Below are 15,842 nucleotides of genomic sequence, written 5' to 3'. Positions count from 1 at the left end.
AGCTGGCTCATACTTTCAGGGTCACTATGCATCAGAGTTATGTTGTGTTGCTCTGGCTTTTCCAGTTGACATGGCTGTTTTAGTAATTGGATTAATGGCATGGTTTACCACACACAGAGTGAATGTATGGGACAATATAGAATACCGGGCAACACTGCGGAAAGACTCCCTGCAGCACAGACAGGAACTGGCTTTACATTTAACCTGAGCTCATAGTGCTCTCTAAAGTGCAGGCTTTTAGATTCTACTGCGGAATTCATTTCACCACACTATACATCACAATATTTTGGCGAAAGCATGCGATACATATGGCAACATGCTGCAAGTATAGCCAACAGTGAGAGCACAACCCTCTGAAAAAAGTACACAGATGGCCCTTAATTTAAAGCTGTTGCTGTCTTAGAGACTGCAGATGAAAGGTGCATCATTCACGTGGAGGAATAAAGTTGTTTTCAGTCTCTTAAGCAGTTGGTGATTGACAGAGTGAAACGCGGTAGAGAGGAGTTTCTTTTTGATTGCCTTCCAGCTTTCTTTGGCCTGCTGTGCCGCTCAGGGCCCCATCCCAACCCTAAAATAACTCCTCATGCAGAAAGTCTCTCTCTCTCTCTCTTGCTTACCTCTCCCATCACAAGGTAACTTTCCCTCTCTTTCCACACAAAAAATATAGCACGTAGCTTGTTTCCCTAATTCCATCATGTCCCCAGTGCAGTTTGAGTAGGATTAAAGCCCTCCAGTGTTGAGAGAGCAATGTAAGTCATGTTAAGAGCTCGACTCAGCTGTTCACCATGAGATTTTCACGGATGTCAAAGCTATCACAATGTGAAGTTTTTTGTGAATGGACTGAAATAATAGTATATTCATCGCAAAAGTATAAAATCCACCCTTTTTATGTTATTTGTTGAATCATTTATCACAATTTCTTTAGATTTAAACCTGATCTTGTGTGTGAAACGCATGCTCTTCTTTTGGTACAACATGTGTAAAGCAGCTGGTAAAGTATGAAGGACATACACGTGTGAGCCTTTTCTGACCTCCAAAACAGTACCCAAAAATGTAGGTTCACCATCTTCACCTAATAGATACAAGCCGTCTCAGTTTGCTTTTTGTTAACCTCCCTGACACACAATGGAATATGCACATATATTAGACCCGATCTTTCAGTAAGATTTGCTCTACATTTACACAAAAACTCATGCTGAACTTCAAGAAATTGGCTCAAAGGCAGTTGCACCATGATATTTGCTCTTATGTACACTAGTCACATGTAAGTGTTTTTAATGGTAGAAAAGAGATTTATTGTGCATAACAAATGTTTGAACTGCACTGTTCAGGGTTTATGGCATGTACTCTTCATAGGATAGTTTATGACATGCAGCTAGAGGTCATGCGTGAAGCACATGATGCAGTGTGCACCAGGACACCAATAGCACTGCTAAATGCATTGGTTTTTCAGATATGATGATTTGATGAGTCAATAGCCTGTGGAAAATGTGCAGTTTTTAATCTACAACATCCCACAGGCAGCTGCATAGTTGAGAGTTTACTTCTCAGTTTATTATGATTGAATAGATGGATTTTATGATGAGCAAGAGTAATATCTCACTAATTAAATTATATTTTGCCATTGTCCTGCAGTATTGAGGCATTCAAATTACAAAAAATGAAAAAGAAAGAACGTTATTTTCCCAATGGTTGAAAAAAAAATAGACCTAACACCAATGAGAACCAAGCCTCCTGAGCAGCGTCCTCTGTTTTACAAGAACAGGAGGAGGTTTTTAAAATGCTAGGGTTTCTGGTGACATCATTAAAATGACTGCTACACAGACAGCCACAGAGCACTCCTAAGCTTTATATGTCGTGTGCGGATTTGTGGGGGTTGCACAGTTCACAGTTCAGAGGCATTACACTCCCTTGGCAGCCCTGTAGAGAGTTATGGCCCATTAGACAGATCCTGTAATCAATACACACCCCATCATCCCAAAACCCATCATTAACATGGACGCTGGACAGCTCGCTCTCAGCTTGTCTCCCCAAACCAGGAGTGCTGCTTTCTCCACTCCAGCTGGTGTGTCTGTTTGTAGGCTGCAATTGGGTCCTGTTTTGGCCTCCTGTGCCACATGTTTTTCTAATTGCTACTATAGACAGAAAGTGTGGTGAAAATGAGGTACTGCTCAGAGTCTGGACCTAGACGTCTTCCTGTAGAATTTCTTTTTTGTTTATTTGTACATCTTTGATCACGAGCTGTTGTAAAACATTAATAATGAAGAGAGAAGTAGAACAAACTTGGCCATGTGAAGCTGAAAAGTATTCTCTTCTCTTTTTTCATAGTGTCATGATGCAAAAAAGTACACGTGGTCTCGCAGATCTTTCAGCAGTAAGCCTAAAAAGCAAGATGGGGCTTGAGTGACACTTACAAAGCGACATTAACAACAAGCGCCCCTCTCCTGCAGTCACACACATGCTCACTGAGGCCACAGTGTTGTTAGGGCAGCCCGTGGCCGACCATGTATCATAGCGCCCTCCCGCTTAAAGACCATATGGAAGTTGTTGGGATGTGATCCCTCAGGAGGATGGGGTTTGTGGCTTTTTGTTGAACACCACGTCTCACAGAGTCAGCTTTACAAGATGCTGGCACATGCCCCCAGATCCAGATATCCTCCACAGAGCACCCCAGCATGTGGCTCATTAGAAGCTGAATGTGGGAGTTTGAGGAGGGGTGTGGTGGGGGCACAATATAGCGTGGCTAAAAGTAATGTACACAGTGTCATGGGTCAGCTGTAGGTTAACAAAATCCCCCCACAGAGCTGAGGTGGGTTAGGAGAATAAAAGCGCCAACTACTGTACTGGACCGTAAAACCCACAAAAATGTGCATCTATGACAGAGGCACCTTAATCTGTTGAAATATTACCCTTGTAAGATTTACCACAAAGAGAAAACAAAGGATCAGTCAAACAGTGTCAGGCTCCCTCCCTTCTGGTCCTGATTAGAACAATAGAGAAGTTTGATTCTGAACTTTAGGGTTACGGTAACAGCAGTTTGGTTGTAGACAGCAAAGTTAGTGTTTGGCAAGCCTGACATGATAGCACTTGCACTGGCAACCATGTGGAAATCACATGTTGTAAAGGGCTTAACACTCACTTGAAATGATTAGCATTGAGAGGTAATTGTATTAACTGCTCAATAGACCAATTCTTACTTCTTCAGTGGATAGTGAGTCCGGATGAGAGGCGAATTTTTAAGCTTGTCTCTCCCAGCTGTGTCCCACAATCTTAAACACTTGACCTATTTCAGGAGATCTGTCAGGTTCTGTGGTGACTCCTAAAGAGAGGCTCCTGCAGTTATCACAGGAGGTTTACCAGACAACATATTCATTCACAAGAGTTTTACACTTGCCTATGATGTTCTGTACAGTTTTGTGCAAAGTTGCAGCAATTTCTAGAAACTGTTTTAAACTAAGTCAAGGCTTTACCCTCTTCACAAACATTGCATCCACATGCATGTACTGTATATACACACATTCTACCTATGGTGTTAACACTATTATTATGACCTTATCTACTAGAATAGTAGTAATTCAGAAATGCCCACACTGCAACAGCCAATCAGAGGTAAGTTGCTGCAACCATAATTTCTAATGCCATTTTATCTTTCATTTTTATTTCCCAACTTCCTGTCTCTCAGTTACAAGGTTTGAAAGGGCCTTTAGTCAAGCCTTTTGTTATATTCTTCTCAATTCTAATCTCTCCCTCTAAATCTCATAATGGTGCATAATGCTCTCAGCCTGTAGAGAGTCCTTCAGTCCATGAAAGATTATTGTGATTATAGTTTCATTATCAATATTATTTTCAAAAATGTCAAGTTACCTCTGGTAGCACTCTTGACCTGTGAAATGTTTAATTTATGTCAGATATTGGTTTCAAATTGCCCCTTGCTGAATGAAAGGACTGTAAAGATTAGATGGGTTGTGTTACTCTGAGTCAGAGAGAGGGGAAGGTGAATCTCTGGTGGATTGTAATGGACTGGAAACAGCTCTAAGTTGGAAATGAGAGTCCAGTGGAGGGGGGATGAGAATGGCAATTTCCCCTAGATATACACGCACATGCAAACTTAAGTTTATAACAGGTAACTGTAACCCACTAGCGAAATTATAAACAATACTTACCTCAATAAAGACCCCAGAGTAACTTTAATATAAGTACAGAATTACTGTGTGATTGCCTCAAATCCAACCAAGATCTTTGACAATAGAAATAACTTAGTTTTATAGTTCGTATTATTAAAAATACGATTGTTTCACCCCCAAGTGAATACTGTTTGTACAAGGATGGATATTTGCATTAACCATAGCCGTCAGGCATTTCTTTAGAGATGTTACTCAGGTAGTATAGACCTTAAACTATTCTTATGTAGCTTAAGTTCAAAAGTACTTCAAAAAGACCCAAAGAAAAGGCTGTTTCCATATTAATAATGCTTTATTATTAAAAACCTATTCGTCTGGATCGGCATGTTTGTTTGGAAGGTTCAAAGCTGCCAACAACAGTCTAATAGTCTCCTCTTTTCAGATGACTGGGTCTGGACACAATCTCCCAAAACTTGGCCAGTCTGTCTTAGTCATAATTAAGGCTGAAGTGGCAATGCCAGGAATGTTTGCCATTTCTCCTCTTTTATTTCCGATGGATTCTCTTTTTATTATTACTCTCGCAAAGTAATAATTGCTGCGCATATTTGTGAAATGGATGGAATGCGAGGCAATTAGTTTTAATGATGTGCAAGACAAATCTGCATGACAGCACTTACTGCGACAATGTGTTCAACAGCCCAGAGGCAGGGCCCAGAGACAACACAGACAGGCTGTGACAGTGTATGGCACGGCCACGCAACAGGCTTCATGTGGGGCACATGTCAGCAGGCCCAGAGTCACTGACCTGTCCACTCTATTGTCAGCACAGGCGACACGTTTGCCTGGTGTCAATTCTGTGCCTCACAGCTGAAAACGGGCCGCACGTCACACGATTGAACACATATCCCATCGTAAGCCAGCCGTGGATCTCCAGTTATTGGGTTATTTTTCTGCCCTGCGCTGTTTCTCATTTCAATTTAGACGGTTTATTTGAAGAATGTCGTTTCACACATTACCAAGTTTTCCCCCCGCAGCATAATGTCCTGGAATCTGTGGCCTATTTGATCCACCGCTTCATCCCCAAAATTGAGGTTAAACAGACTCCGGACAAGACGGTGGCACCTAGCCAGCCTGTACTTTAGTTTGATGATGTATTAAACTCCTTGCCAAACAGAGCTCTGACAATTCCTATTTTATCCCATGATGGAAAATTCGGATCACGTACCAAGTTCTACAAATGCACAACCACATTTCTCTAAATGTGTATGCTTCATCAAAAAGGGGCTACATTTTCCTCAGAGTAGTTAAAACGAAATGCTTGAATGAATTAGTTGGTCTAAATAAAATTTGCCTCACCATAAAGCAGAAGAGAGTGGTGATTGTCTGATATTTAATCCTCAATTTGTTAGTTTTTCTCATCATACCACAGGCTGACGATGTGTAATGAAGTGGTCTTTCAATTAGCCTGCATCATGATCTAAGAAAACCAAAATACAGAGCTTTATTTGGCTTTCATTGTGGGAATATGTCTGTGGAAATACAGTTGTTACACAGCGCTGTCATGTTTCCTTCTGTCACTTCAGTTTTGAGCTCATGTCATCGGGAACAGCATTTTCGGGGTCCAGTGCGCTTTCAGTCAAGACTAAAAGAAACATAAAGTGGCCCCAGTCTGAGCACTATCGCAATAACAGGAAGCGTGCAGCAGGTAGAGCGCTGTTCGCACCCAGTGGGGCCCTTTCGACTGCCAGCACTCCTCACTGCCAAGAGCTGTGGCAGTGTTCCTGCCTGCGATCTGTCAGTGTCCACAGCATCTGTGTCAATAGCATTCCATAGCCTTGTTGACAGAGCGCCGCTGTTTGGTTTAGCCACCACAGACCGGTGGCCTGATTTACTGTTTGAGGACAATGTCATAAATCCTCAAGTGCCGTCTACTACATACATTTGTGTCACAAGATCGAGAGCTTGTTTACTTTAAATTGCTTGCCACAGGTCTTTCAGTACTTCAAATATCTGGAGTGTGATGGGAGGATGTGGGGATGGGCTGATAGAGTGACACAGATTATTTTTCCATGACCATGAAATGACCTCAGCACTGTGTATTTGCAGACTGTTGATAAATATTATGCACACATTCATCTTTTGAGTACAGTAACCCCTTTCAGATTTTGTTCGTTTTTCAAATAAAATATGTAGTTCTACAGGCCATTTCTTTGATGAAGTGTCAGCTATTTGCAGTTGGGCTTCAGTAACCAGTTTTTCCCATTCGCTCATTTTTTTATGACCTCTTACTTTTATTACCTTTTTAAGCTGCCTGCGTTACAGTGAAAGCACACGCTGGATTCTAGATCACTGACCAGAGATATTTTTAGGAAATCACAATGTATAGAAATGCCGGCGGCACTAAACTGAGCCATGAACCTGGAGTATAGGCTTTACCTCAGCGAGAAACTGGATAAGGATTTAATGTAAGTGATCATATACATTTAGACTAAACAGGGCAGTTAAAGACTCAAGAGAAATTGAACATGACAGCACCTCCAGGCTCTCTGCTGAATGAAAAGGACATAAAGGATTGAGAAGTGAGACTAATGGCCTCTTGATTGAATCAACTTAAAGTGAGCCCCGGTTAAGATCAGGGAAAGCCATTTCTGCTACTGCTCCTTCATACAAGGACATGCTCTAACATGACCTGCTGAAAACTTGATCTCCATCTGTGCTCTCTCTTCAGCTGACTGCCAGCCCCCCTGCCAGAACCGTGGCTCCTGCAGCCGGCCACATACCTGTGTGTGTCGCTCAGGCTTCCAGGGGCCCCGCTGTGAGGAGGTGGCTCCAGAGCAGGTGTACATCCGCGACAGAGGTGCCCTGAGGCGCATTCAACCCGGGACCAACCCTTTTCAGAAAGACCAACCACAGAGAAAGCCCTCAGAAAGGCAGGCCATCGATACAATCAAGGCCCAGACCCCACGACCTTTGACCACCAGACAGCCTGTCCACACTGTGTAAGTGATGCAGCTCTGCTTCTCTACCTCTTTTTATTATAGCCAGAAAGAGCCTCCCAGCTTTGCCAAATAAGGATGGGTCAAAAATTAACATTCGTTAGTCTTCCATCAACTCTAAATTATGGCCCAGTCATGCCAGAAAGTGGTGGCATACTGTAGATACTATTTGTAGGGCTAGTTGGTTGGTGAACTACTGTAGCTGGCGAGCTAATGGCTATCACACTAACAATCCAGGGACATGCTAGAGCTGGCCAGTCACAATAGCTTCTTTCTGTTATGCGCTCACCTGGTAGAGCGCATAACACTAAAGCTGAGTCCTTACCGCAGCAGCAGGTTGGATTCCAACCCCTGGTCCTTTGCTGTATGTCATCCCCTCTCTCTCCTGTCTGTCTCCGCATCTGTTGCTATCAAATAAAGGCAAAAATACCCGAAAAAAATAATCTAAAACCCCCAAAACAATAGCTTCTTTCTATTTTCTCAATACTGTGCCTTTTACTTCATTTAATAAAGATGTATTAAAGAGGGTTAAAAAAAAGCTCTCACAGCTAGCTAGCTTGTCAGTTAACTAACGCTAGTGTTAACTGTCATTAAGCCAGCTTATTAGCTTGGTCGTTAATGGGTTCACACAGTTATTAGTTATTACAGTTATTAGTTATTATAGCGTATTTGTACTATCTACTCTAGGATCATAACTGTCTGCAAACCATTCCTGTTTTGTTGAGCAGTTATACTCCGATAAAGGGTATTTAAATAAAAATGGATGGAGCATCACCGCTTATAAGCTATGATAGCTTCCTCAATTGTTAGACTCTCTGACTCTGATGCTCTTTGCTCAAACGTCAGTACTGTCAAGATGGTTTGCAACTTGAACTTGATGTGAAAGATTCACTTTGACGCTGCAAGTGAATCTACTGGTGGCAGCCATTCCACTGAAGTGAATTGATTTTCCTATTTTAAATGCTGGAATGGACTTAGCATAAGCGATTCTTTTATCGACTTTTAAATGTTGTTTCTGAGCACATCGAACTCATGAAAATGATGTGATGCTAGAACTAACACGAGCAGGGCTTATATCTCCTGATCCACAACGTCACTCCTGTTTACAGAGCAACCACAGCCAGAAATGTTGGTCTGATGCCAGGGCACAGAGATCTACTTCTGTTTTTCAAATCTGGTGAATGTATGTTAATATACAGTATTTTATGTTTTGTCACTGAGAGATATTTGTTTTAGCTACCATTACTGTCATACAAGAAGGCTCACAGAAAACAAATTGATACACTACGCTATTAGAAATAATTGAAACGCTCTTGAACAAACAGTAGTTCATTACACTTGTGTCCAACGCTGGTTGTGTTTATCGTTGCAATAAATCAAACCAGATGAATGGGTTCATATGTTAAATCTTTAATACACTCTAAGTAAAACAAATGCGAAGTAAAGCAAGTAAGCGTTTGCTGCCATTTGCTGCCATGCAAAAGTAAATCTGTAAAATGTAGGAAAATATAACATGATTTACCAGACAGAAGTATTAACCCATGCTATTTGCTATGAAAATAGAGCAGGAAGATTATATTTTCTTTAGGCTTTGACCATTTCAGTTTATTCTTTGATTTATTGGAATAACTGACTATAATGTATCCAACTAATAATTGCTCAGACGAAGGCCTCTTTGAGTGCGTTCAGCAAATTCTCCAAAGACTGCTAATCAGACAGGCCTAATAGTTTCTTGGCTTGAATGTCTGACTGTTTTAGTTCCAATCTTGTTGGAAATGACTTTTTTGTTGAATCTTGATTAATCACTTTACCATGGCTAGAACCATATTCATGATCAAGGATGTTGAAAGGGAGTAATTGTTTCCGGGAATATTTTGATGGATCGTTATTGCTTACAGGTTCAGACTTATCTTGTCAAATTGTGCTCCATTTTGGACTCTAGCCCAGTGCTTTTCTAATCTGCTCACAGTCGGTTTAAGTGCCATAATTTGTTTGGGCACTGAGGTCATCATTCACTTTTTAGCCAGTTTGTCATCTGGGTAATTTCTCTCCACCAAACCACTTAAACATTCTCAATTACATCTGTCATTTATGGTGCTCCTCATGCTAATTGTGAGGGTCTTTTGTCATTTTGTGCTTTTGCTGGTGTTATGGAATTACGCTGGCTGAGCCATCCGCATGTTTGTGGTAGCTCAGTGAAACTACTAAATGTTTAGGCAGATGGTTCATAAAAGAGTTTTAATACATCCTCCCTCCCCAAACGATTATCTTGGAGTCATAGTAAATCTTCTAATCAATACAAGACCTCTGAAGACTGCACAGTTGCTATGCATATGTTGTCTTTGTTCCTGACTCACAGGACATTTTTGTGTCCTGAGTCATAGGTCTGGGACAAATAGAAAGAGACGAGGCTGCAGGTTCAACATTGTAAGAAGCAGACAGTGTTCCTGAGTCACAAATGCTCCTGCTATGACCGTGTCCACCCGTCATATTTCTGCTGAAGCTGACTAACTGTTCCTAAGAGGTGCTGTTAAGTTCAAGATGAGCCATTTCCCTATGAGTACAAAATTTCCAAGCATGCAACTCAGACTAATCCAATTATTTGTGTTTGTAACCAACAGATTTTTCAGAAATTTGCCAGACAGAATAAAAGCTTCTGCCAAAATTGTAGAATGTCTTCATTTCAACATTAGTCAAAGAATTATTTGAATACTTGACTCTCTTTCATTGGTACTTCCAGGAAGCTATTTGTATGCTTGTGTAATTCACATTTAAAGCTCAGACCTCGTGAACTGCAAATGTTCTTCATTCTCTCGGCCCAGAATGATCTTTTAGGGGTGGAACAATGTTCCGCCTGGAGAAGTGATGGATGCAAGTCTTGGATTCATATATCAGGCTGAGGTTCCACTGTTTGCAAAGCCAGGAAAGCACGAGCAATGTGAGGTCACACAGAGTGAGAGTCAGATAGAGAGACAACACCAGTGCTAAGGCTCAATCAAGGAGTAAGAAGAGGAGCGGGGAGGACAGACGCTCGGGCTCAGATAGATTGTTGGCCTTGCCCCCGCTTATATACTGAGGGAGAAAAGGCCACCCCGTACATGCAGCCCCCAGCCAGTCTCCTTTCATTTTTCCTTACTAGAGAAGCTGTGAGGTACTATATATGTCTTTCTTGGAGCTGACTTGGCTTGTTATGTCAGCAGCACCCTGTTACTGACCCAACCTGTCAAGTGGCGCCAAGAACAAGAAATAGTGTTGAGATGGAATGAGACAGACAAGGAGGGAGAGAACAAAAACAATGATAATAAGACAAAACATCAGTTAGAAATAAAGTAATCTGTTCAGCTGAACAAGGTGAAGTGACTGTTAGGTTTAAATTCCAGGATATAGTCTAGTCAGTCGAATTTCTGCTGTGCAGACCTGCTGCTTGGCCCTACTCCTCACTGTCCAGTTAGCTCTGGTTCACAGTTATGAAACCCCACTGTGTGCACATGTCAGCAGGCGGCAGACAGGGGAAGTGCTGTGGCCGATTTTAAGAGGTTTGTCAACATCTCAGTGAAGATGATGCTTAACTCAATTTTCAACAGACCAGCAACTCTAGACACGGGCTTTTTTGATTAGGCATTGAGCAACCAGAAGTGATTTTGTGGTCTGGTTACTCAGTTGGAGGGTAAGAGTTTTTACTAAGCTATAAGCTCACTCTATAACCAAATAAGGAGGATTTCAACGTGTTCCTACTGTCTCCATGGTTACTAGCAAAATAATTGCTGTGTTAACATTTGATTGAAGTAACTCTCTTCTCTTTGGCATGGCTTTGTCAGCCGGTGTTTTTAAACATGTGCCATTACAGAAATTATTGAGTTGAGCAACATCATCATACAGCATCATATCATTATAGACCTGGTCTTGTAGTAGCCATATTTTTGGCACTTACCCAAAGGCATACCAAAAGAATTCTAAAATGGACGAGGCCATCAGGGTCAAACATTAAGTTGCTCTGATGGTATGTGTTCTGTCTTAACAAACCTTTAGAATGATTTCTCCATCCCTATTGGCCTCATCCATGGTGACAAATCTGTGCATCCAGAAAAAGTTTAACACGGTCTAATGACGACTGACATGTTGTCAGGCCTGTGTGGGCACAGCTGCCTTCTGAAATGTTATTTTAGAGAATAAACTGTTTCACGAATAGTGAATGAATCCAGCACATTTATGAGTGACAGCCTAGAATAAAAGTCTTGTTGGGATGGACAAAACATATGAGGAGCCTTCTGTTTAGTGGGATTCTGGGACATGGGAATACAACCCTATACCCTACTCCCTCTTCTTGTATTCCTGTCTCCAGTCTTCCACCTCTCCTCTGACCATTTCAACTGTGTCCCAAGTGTCCCAGCTGCCTGTTCTGTGGGATTAAAACTGTAAAATTTAAAATAGGTACATGCAGCTGGCAAATGAATAACTTTTTCCTCCGCTGACCTGTCCTATCTTTGCTGTGGAGCAAATGCATTTCACTGCAAACCAGCGTTTCCTGTGAGCGCTGTGCTCAGCAGTAGTGAAAGGCTTGTCCCTGTCAGCACGAGATCCTGTAGATCACAGCTAGTCTGTCAGCTCCCAGTATGAAGGTCAGGGCCAGTGGTTAACACTCCTAGCTAAGCTGGAACTGTGATAACTCACAGAGGACATATTCAGCACCTCCTATGAGTCCTTCATATCAACTCCATACACCCGCCATTCTCTGACATCAATCCTCTGCAGGAAACAGAGCAGGGCAGAGCAGGATGTGTGTGCAGTATGCAGGTCATCCCTCCATAGGTCATCTTCTCTCTGGTCTCTGTTACATAATCAGACTAAGCACAGCTGGCAGCAGTTACCTGAATGACAGAGTTATACAGTGAAATGACATACAGTTCAAGTTGTCATGGTGTTTGTACTAGAACTTAGACATACAGTAGATTTGATAACTAGATCTGAATTCTTCTACACTACCATAATGATGAAACATTAAAGATGGTGTGAGAGACAGAATTATCTAGTCTTGGGATGGCATTCCTCACTGCTTCACCATGTTTCTGATGTAATGATACTGCATCATTCACACAAGCCAATCTAATCTGCCCCACAGTGTGATGTTACAGCTGGGAATGGTAATGATATTCAGTATCTACCTTTCCTAACAACTACCCGTTAACTAACTAACTAACCAGACATTATCCAGCAATGCACTGCGTTGGCCAATCAAAAATGTGCAAGCGCACAGATGACTTTGTAACAGGAACGATGTATTTCTACCGTTTACCTGGTGATTATCATAAAATAACAAAAAAAAATCCTGTTTCTTAAAATTTTAAACCGCTGTGCAGTTTTTTTTTTTTTACCTCTTATAAGCCTTCAAACTGATGAATCTATTACTAAAATCATCCCACCAACACAGGCCCTTGTGTTTTTTTTAACACACTGCTGTTTCCGGATGGAACGGCCAGTAATTCGGCATTTGAATCAAATTGCCGTGCAAAGGGGAGGGCCAACAATACATACAATAGTAGTGGAACTTGAATAAGGCTACGGTCATGTCGATGAACCCCAAACCGCCTGTTTCATTAGAGGTTGGTGTGGAGCTGTGGAACCGAATGACTAGCTGAAAAAAAAAACAGCAATGACCTTCATCGACATACAGTGGAATTTGTAGCAAAAAATAGGAATATAAGTAAGATAATTATGTATTTGATGTGATTGTGACTGCAATACAGTGTGATTTGATTCAGTGCAATTTGATACAATGTGTTGTAATACAATACAATACAATGTGATATACAAAACCATATATAATACGATCTGATACAAGAAGATACAATACAATGCTTTGATACATTCAATGAATAAATTCAATCACAGTGGGCCTCAGACTCAATTGTAAGTGCCACAGCAATCCCTTGCCTCATGTTGCCTTAAATAAAAATGATTCCAGTGAGTTTCACGCAGTGCGGTACACAGAATTTAAATTTGGGGAAAAGAGAGCACTGGTGTCGGATAGGTGGTCAGGTCGGTATCAGCAGATTCCCGAGTTGATGTATTAAATCGGAAGAGAGAACATTTGATCAGTGTATCCCTATTTATCACCACTGGTTCTTTATTTTAAATGTTTCAAATTTGATTTCAATGCATCAATGTCTTGGCCCATTATGTTAAGTAATTGCTCTGTACAATTTTGCAAAGTGCAATTTGCTTCAGGAATGATTACAAATTTGGTCACACCCAGTAACATATTTAGATGTTGAAGAAAAACAAAAACACCCAGAAACATGGAGCAGAACGACACTTAAGAGGTTGATAAATACGGCTTTCTCTGCATTAACTGCTTATATCAGCCCTACCGTTTGCCTGGTGACTAATAGGGCTGGTGGTTATGTGGCTTGTTGACTCAAGGCTTTGCACATAGCCACACAGCCGTTTCTCAGAGGAAACTGTGGTCATAGTGGGAGTTCTCCATGTTAATCATGGATCACTGGTTGCTTTCACTCCCACTCCAGACAAACCACACCACCAGCACTGATGGGAGCCACTGTCAAAATCCCCTGGGTGACCTCAGCACCTGTATAGAAATATTGTTTTACTATCATCACCAATGTTCTTGCTAAAGAACAAGTGTAACAGAAATGCAGAGCTTGAATAAAATATGGTCATAAACGTTGAGAGGCAGGAGTGGAACTTCGCTCAACAAGTTTCTCATTACTCAGTTGAGAGGATAATAAATAGAGTAGTCCAAATCCCACAGTAGCTTTCCATCTCATTATACTTTTGATGCCTTTGACTTTGATCAGATATGTGTGTTCTTAAGACTAAAACATATATCTAAACATTCAGCCTGGGAAAGTTTTCCTACTGTACCACCTGGCAGTCTGCTTTGCTACTCAAAGAGGACGTGTCCAGAATCATCCTCTTGTCTTCCTTTTCGGCCGCTGCCAAAACAGAGGAGGCCTGCAGACGGGGGAGTCAGGCTGAAGCAGAGTACAGGGGTAAAGTGCAGGGTAATTCCCACAGGTTGTATGTGTTGCTCTCTCCTGAATAGGGTTCTATCTCGCTTCTAAACCAGGCATATGACAGTGTGTCTAAAGCTGTGATTTGTATCCCTGTGTGGGTAGATTGGGAATGAACTTGAACAGGGTCAAGTTAGCTGGCTTTCTGCTTGTGGATTGCAGGCATGTTTGTCTTGCGTGCTGGTTCTGAAAACTTTACCTTTGCCCTGACCCTGGTCCCTGGTGAGTATTTTCACTTGTGATATGAATGGGATAGGGCTTTCCGGGGCATGGCTGGACATCCTCTGCCATGATTTTGTGGTGATGGAGGGGACATTGTGTACCTCTGCTACTGTGGGTTTAACATCAACAAAGTGCAGACTCAGCTGGGGAGGACACCCTGTCCTCAGGTGAACTCTCTACATGCTACAAAAGGCAGGGAAATGTCGAATTTTGCATAACATATGATGGTAGAAAATGAATCCAGACTAATTTAGCATATGTTGTTAGACTTTGTAATATGTGTATCGTACTGTAGATTTTTTAATGTGAGGAAGCTTAACATGCAACAATGTTGACCGAGCCAGGCCAGAAAGAGTTGGTGTGTTTCTTTCTACAAACACAGAGCCAAACGAGTCCCATGAGTGTTTGGCTTCCTGCTAGGCCAGAGGGAACAAAGGACCATAGAGAATTCAGCACTCAGCGTGGGACAGATATGTCTTTCTCTCTCTCCATCCGAACTCTCCAAAGCCCCATCCGAAACACACTCTCTGAGCCGCAGTGCCAGCGGACTCGGCGTCTGCAGCCAAGTCCTTCTCATCAAGCAGGCCTGTGCAGATGCAGCTGTCGGAGGGACAAATACGGTACGGCAGTTATAGGAAGAGGGCTGCCTATCCCAGAATGCACTCCAGCCTCCAGCTCCGGAGCTGAGGCAGATGGAGACATTATCAATCAGGCTCATCTCCCAGATATGGGGCATGGTGTTGAAAGCATGAATTAGCAGTATGGCTGTGCATGGAACCACTTAATCCAGTTAGATGTCAGGATATAGGGTTCCTGTGGGGCCGAGGGGTGGAGAAGACCTCCACACATACACATCCAACATGCTCAAGTCCCACACACATGAATTTCTTCTTTCATATTAGGATGTCAAAACTCAACTTTGTGTTGGCCTTCCTCATGTCTAAATTTTTTTCTCGTGTTCTCTGTGAACCTCTGGTAAAGTTTTTATTACTTTTTAAACTGATGTTACAGACCGGTTAAAAAATTCCCTCAATCACGTCCCTTATTGGAAACCCTCTTTGGCTTATTGTCAGAGCAGCCTGACATATGACACTGACCAGCAGAGGCACAGCCTCAGTCAGCATTTTGTAATGGCTCTTCCTGCTGACCTGTCTTGTGGTATTTTACTAAGTCAATGATCAGAGCAACTACAATAAACTGCAGAGTATTGAATAGCCTGTCAGGTCACCATGTCTCCAGGCATTTTGATTCTGGACCCTAGACCACAGCAACCACACTGCTTTGCTTCCATCCAGAATTAGGCCTTTCTGGATTTCTTAGAGCATAAAAACCCCACTTTAAGAATGCTGAGGTGAAAACAGACAGATTGGCACTGCTACTGCCCCCCTGGAGGTAAAAAGGGAACTGTTTATTTCACAGCTTTTGGCCTGTGATTGAGTAGGTGCTAGTAGTCATATGTTTTGATCACAGTG

General features: G+C 42.0%; 1 protein-coding gene across 2 annotated transcripts in view; it reads left to right on the top strand.

Annotated features, from left to right (window-relative positions):
- LOC122861463 (latent-transforming growth factor beta-binding protein 2-like) overlaps nt 1-15,842 on the top strand; it is an 84,439-nt gene that overhangs the window by 7,712 nt on the left and 60,885 nt on the right. For both annotated transcript variants that reach the window (XM_044165907.1, XM_044165906.1), the window contains exon 3: nt 6,850-7,120. In XM_044165907.1, coding sequence (XP_044021842.1) covers nt 6,850-7,120 — 271 coding nt within the window. The remainder of the gene's footprint in view (nt 1-6,849; nt 7,121-15,842) is intronic.

The sequence above is a fragment of the Siniperca chuatsi genome, linkage group LG15 (genome assembly GCF_020085105.1).
Source record: "Siniperca chuatsi isolate FFG_IHB_CAS linkage group LG15, ASM2008510v1, whole genome shotgun sequence".
Lineage (NCBI taxonomy): Eukaryota > Metazoa > Chordata > Actinopteri > Centrarchiformes > Sinipercidae > Siniperca > Siniperca chuatsi.
Note: the sequence above shows the minus strand (reverse complement) of the source record. Positions and strands in the feature narration are given on the sequence as shown.